This window comes from Teleopsis dalmanni, chromosome 2 (genome assembly GCF_002237135.1).
Source record: "Teleopsis dalmanni isolate 2A chromosome 2, ASM223713v2, whole genome shotgun sequence".
NCBI classification, from domain to species: Eukaryota; Metazoa; Arthropoda; class Insecta; order Diptera; family Diopsidae; genus Teleopsis; species Teleopsis dalmanni.
The window spans coordinates 178,746,231-178,752,145 of NC_051847.1; the positions used below are offsets into that span (position 1 = coordinate 178,746,231).

Here is a 5,915-nt window from a genome sequence, read left to right on the forward strand (position 1 = left end):
TGCGTTCAACTCTCAATTCAAAACTAATAATATAAGAAATAAACAAATAATGCTTTATAGAAACTAGCTATTGTAATTTAATCGAGTATTTATTTAGCCAACAAATCTGTAATAATATATAATTTAGTTTATTCCCACATTGTTTTATGATAGTAGTGCATGATGGGTTTTTGAAAAATTTTTTGGTGTATTACCCTTACATAAAACTCTTTAGCCTTCTAGTATTTCATGTTAATTTTCTTTTTTGTGTTTTTTTTTATTTCTTCCAACGAAAACTGTTGCAAGTATTGTATATTCTGTTATATAATAAATTTAATATGAAAAAATTTGTAGTCATAAAAAAAATTAATGTACTTCATCAAGTCAAAAACTTTCTTTTCTGACCGCGAAGAGCAGCCCAAAATGATTAAAGGTTTAACAAGACCACAGCTACAACAATAACAATGAAAATAAAAAAGCACCTGTTTAACACCTCTCGGCGATCTGGCGCAACAATGCTGTGGGCCTGACAACTTGGCTCAAACTAAAAGTTAATAAGACGGCTTAAGTTCTGCGCTGTATGTGACCGAGAGACTTTTGCCTGAGCCAACGACAGTTGTAGAGATCCATTTAAGCGGTAAGAGCAGAGAACGAAGAACGCAGAAGAAGAAGCAGAAGATGCTGTGAATAATGTAAGCAGCGAAAGAATTGTGATTCAAAAGAAAGCAACAAAATTATGGAGCACAATTCCATTTCTTCTACAGCAGCAACCTTGAGTTCAGTAGCTGCGACCGCACGAAGACGTACAGATTTTTAGATTTCTTATTACAAAAACAAAAAATCACATTGATTATACAATTTTTTGTTCGACTTGATTTCTCTGAGTGCACGGCATGTGCTCTTTCGGTAATGTTTTGGTCGTGTCTGCTCTTCTGCTGAACTTTCTTTTGCTATAATTGCTACCTTATGTTGTGAAGCTCATAATTATGACTGAGCGCGCGTAGACGCACTAAAAAAGGTTACAAGTTCCGTTTCTTTGTTTATCAGTCCGTATGTCTGTCGGTTATACGTTGTACGTCATGTACGATGTTGGTAGTTGTTGTATGGCAATGGGATTATATGTGCGTATTTTGAGCGATGCGGAAGAAACCGCTAAGTAAACAACGGTGTGATATGTGTACTTCGTGGAGAGTGTCTCTGTTTCTCGCTGACTGCAGGGCTTATTTGTTTGACTTTTCTGATTGTTTGAAGACAAACGGGACGATGTCGAAAAATTAAATGAGTATTTCTGTTATAGTGGAAGTTTACCGATCGAATGCTCTCTCATTCTCGCACATGACAATGTTTGTTCGTTTGATCGGCTGTTGGCATCGATCCGCTGTTACTCAAACCTACGGTTCGGTCTGAACGTTTTGGTAATTTGTCTGCTGCTGCTTTATATTTTGGCAGGGAGCATTTCTTAATGAATGACGCTCTTTATTGTTAAAGGTATTATTATACCGCTTTCGGAGTTAAGTAGTGTCGCTGCCGCTGTTGTTGTTGCTATTTTTTACTTTGCTGTTGTTGTATATTTTGTTTATTCCATACGCTTTTGCATAATTATATGATTTTGTTTGATTGTTGGAGACTCTTTAAAAACAGCCTGACACTGACGAAAATTATCAAACCGCAAGTTGTTCCATTCGAATGAACACACAGTGAATTCGGTGGTGTTTTTATCCGGAAAAATATTAAATAATATTTTAAATTAAAATAATAATAATCCTAAACGAAACGAAATTCAATAAAAAAAAATAAATATTTTAAAATGAAGTTATTTATTGCAACCGCTTGTGTCCTTTTACTGACAACCGGCATTTTAGCCGATCCAATTAAGGATAATAATGCAGCACAGGGCAGTGGATTTGCCAAGTGTTTGGAAACAGATTCTATTTCATGTCTACAGCTAACAGTATGGATTACAATTAATTAATTATTTTTAAAATTTATTTTATGAAAAAAAAATATTAAAAAAAAATTATGAAAAAGTGAATTGATGAAAGTGAATATGAAGATAAGATTTTTAATAAGAACTCTTGATAAGTAAAAGTGAAAGCAATGGAAAAAGTTTCAAGACATTTTTGTCATATAATACCAACCAATTAGTAAAAAGTGAAATCATTTAAATAATAAAAACAAATAATGAAAAAAAAAATTATATTATGATATATATAATAGCTACATGTGATATCCTTGTTGGTAGTGAACCTTGAAACCTTGAAAAGACAATAATTTTTAACATTATTAAATCGAATTCAGTGGCATTTTATTTCATAAATATTTTATTTTCTTTTAAAATAAGAAAATATTATATATTTAAGAATATTTAAATAATAATAGAATATCCAAAGTAACTGTGATATGCCAAATTGATTATCAATAAAAACTAATTTATTAATTTCATAATCTTATATATCAATCAAACGTACTTTTAAAACGACTTTTGGTTTAAATATATATTTCCTTTGAAGTATAGGCTCTAAAGTATAAAAATTTAACATGATAGGATTCAAAAATTAACAAGTTTTTAACACAATAATAATAAAGTCGTTTTATTAATATATTATTTGAGACCAAACTTTTGAAATATAGGCTTCATAACTTAATTACAACAAATCATAAGATTAAAAAATTTAATACCGATAAAGTCTCTCCATTTTTTTTAATTATAAAATTATATCTCAATTAAAAATCTGTGATCTTACTTTAAAATTATTACTGATATTATAGTAATCAAATAATACAAAACAAGTATTATTTTCGCTTCACTTCTGATAGATTACAATTAGTTCAGACCCTTTACGTTTTTTAGGGTATACGAGGAACTATCAAACATACAATGAATTGCCGTAAATAATTCAGAAATAATTTTATTTTTTCCAACTTTTATTTTCTTGGTTACAGAATAACAGGCAATCATAGTTAATAAACCATGAGATCCTAAAGTCATGTTATATAAATGCAGTAGATAAAATTAATTAGGAAATTGCATATAAGAAAAAGGGAACTTCCAAATCTTGGTTTATTTTCCTTAATCTTAATATTAATCTTAATTTTATTTGAACACACGATTTAATTCACGTTTTTTATATAACATTTAATAAAATTAAAGATTTTTATGAAAAAAATTATAATACTTAAATATTTAAAATAATTTCTTCTGATATGTATTCGATTAAATCTGATGTATCTTATGATGATATATATCATAATTTAGAATAAATAATATTTGTTATTTTTAATAACATATATTTACATAGGATACTTACAGTTCAAAATTTTGTTTTATATAATATATATATATATGAATATAAATATAAATAATATATAAAATATAATAAATAATATTATATATAAATATATTTTTATATATATATTTTTGTAAATCTTATTAATATTTATTTACTATTTATTTACTACAAAATAAATAAATAAATTTATAAATTTTTTTTAGTCAAATTTATATGTAAATTTAAATGCAATATTCTCATATATGTTGCTGTAAAGGTTATTCATATAATTTTATTTATATTAATTTAAAAAAAATTATTACGTTTTTCTATAAGGATATAGTTCATGATATAAGTCCTTAAAGAGTACATGCATATAAATGTAAAAAGTTTTGACACATAAATAATTTATAAAAACAACATCATTATAATTATATAAATTTGCTTTATATATGTTTTCATATATATTATATATGAAAATATACATATATACATTATTCAGAACTTTGAATTAATTTTAATATTTTATTTTATAATTTTAATATTTATATAGCATTAAAGTGAAAAAAGTATTTGTATTCTATGGATATATTTTGAATATATATATACAAGATATAAATGTATTAGATATATATATGTGAATATTTGTCACACATATTCATATACAAAGTTTCTTATATATATATGCAGAACCAATCTGGTCTTTAAAGAAAAACAAAATTTCTCCAAGGCAAGAATAAAGATGATAGCCTTATAAAACATTAGTGTACTCAGATATTTTTGGTTTTAAATATTTATATTAAAATTGTTTTCTCTAATACATTATATATTTTTATATTTTATATCATTATAATTTCGTTTTTAAAACCAACTCTTTCGCTTAATTTTTTTAATTAAAATTTATGTACTTGGCCTTATATATATTCTTTATATGACATAAATTTCTTTGATATATATGTATATATTAACGTTATACATATCTATTCAAATACTTTTCACAGTACTTTTGTATCCTTCTATATTGTTTATTATTTGCTCATAATTTTTATTTAATTAATTTTTTTATTATATGCACTTATATAGCGCTCAGCGAATTTTTGTAAATTATTTAATTATAATTATCAATAAATATAAAAATTTATACTTATTAACTTTATAGTAAAGCATAATTTTTATATTATCTCTTATTCATTGTACAAATTTTTGTTCAAATTATTTGAACTTATTTCACTTTTAAATATTATTAATGTTTTACCATTTCTAAGTAATTAAATTTTAATACTTATAGCATATAATAAAAATTAATCTGTTATTTAAATATATCTCAACACAAGTTATTTATTTAAGTTCTATATTAATTATATTTCTATTTTTTAATATTTTGCAGCTCTTCCGCAAAGCAAAATCAATCTTTGACAATCCACAAATCGAAATCTTTGGCGGTGTTTCCTTAGTGAAAGCAAATGAAGGACGTCAAGGTAAATCACTCGATGACAATGCCATCGCTGTTGAAGCTGCACCAACTGTTGAAGCACGTACCACTGAAATGGGCACATATTTCATGACAAATGCCAAGAACTTCTTCGCTGAACGTTCATTGAACTTCAACTTTGCAAATGCTGCTCGTTCCGTAGCACGTGCCATTCCCGATGACATTAAGGCTGACTTACGTGAATTGGTTGTTGAATCACGTACCAAGAAGAAGAAGCTCCTCAAGAAATTCTTGCCAATCTTATTGGGCGTTGGTGCTAAAGTAGCTGTTTTGGGTGTTGGTGCTATCTTAGGTTTACTCTTCCTTGCCAAGAAAGCCCTCATCGTTTCCGTTATCGCTTTCTTCTTGGCTTTGGCTGCTGGTGCTTCAAGCGGTTTGGGACGTTTAGGCGGTTCAGGCGGTTCTGGTGGTCTACTCGGCGGTTTGGGTGGTCTTTTCGGCGGCAAAAACTCAGGTGCCAGCGCTAGCTCAGGTGGTTGGTCATCCGGTGGTGCCGCTACTGGAGGTTGGTCATCAGGCGGCAGTTCCGGTGGCTGGGACTCACATGGTGCCTACAGTTCACCAGTTGCACAGACAATCGCTTACTCCGGCTACAAACAAGCAAGGCGATAAACGTTAAAGCGATCACTTTTCCAACAAACTTAGGGTAATGTTTAAATTAATTGGGTGCGTATGGGCGCTGCGGTTAGAGACGCGCCCATATGCAAATTTAGGACAAAACAAAAACAAAAAACGGTTACAAAAAAACACAGACAAATTGATTAACAGTTAATTTAACGTTAAAACGAAACTTTTTAAATTATTAATTTTATTATTTATATAAATTATTTATTTATAATTTATTTATTGTTATATGAAAAAATATTTATTTTTTAATTTTTTGTGCCTGACGATATAAAGACGATTGAATCAAAGATGCCAAAGAAAGTTCATGAGTGCGTCTTAGGCGCCCCATGGATTTTCCTTGTAGACACAAACTTAACTACGCGACTTTTGTACTATAATTTCATTATTTTCATCTGATTTAATTTATTTGCAATATTGTTATGTATTTAAAATTACTCGAAACTGCAAACGGCAAACTTAAGTAACACAATTTGAATTAATTTTCGAAAAGAAGTTTTAGATTGTTTAAAGAATATATAATTTTTATATATTAATTAATATATTTAAAT

The 5,915-nt window shown here is 27.9% G+C and overlaps 1 protein-coding gene across 1 annotated transcript; it reads left to right on the plus strand.

Moving 5' to 3' along the window:
* The first annotated feature begins 1,642 nt into the window (after nucleotides 1–1,642).
* On the plus strand, nucleotides 1,643–5,523 carry LOC119684881. The gene is made up of 2 exons (XM_038099014.1): nucleotides 1,643–1,930; nucleotides 4,636–5,523. The coding sequence occupies exons 1-2, from the start codon at nucleotides 1,787–1,789 to the stop codon at nucleotides 5,350–5,352; spliced, it is 861 nt and encodes a 286-aa protein (XP_037954942.1). The 5' UTR covers nucleotides 1,643–1,786; the 3' UTR covers nucleotides 5,353–5,523.
* The last annotated feature ends 392 nt before the right edge of the window (nucleotides 5,524–5,915 follow it).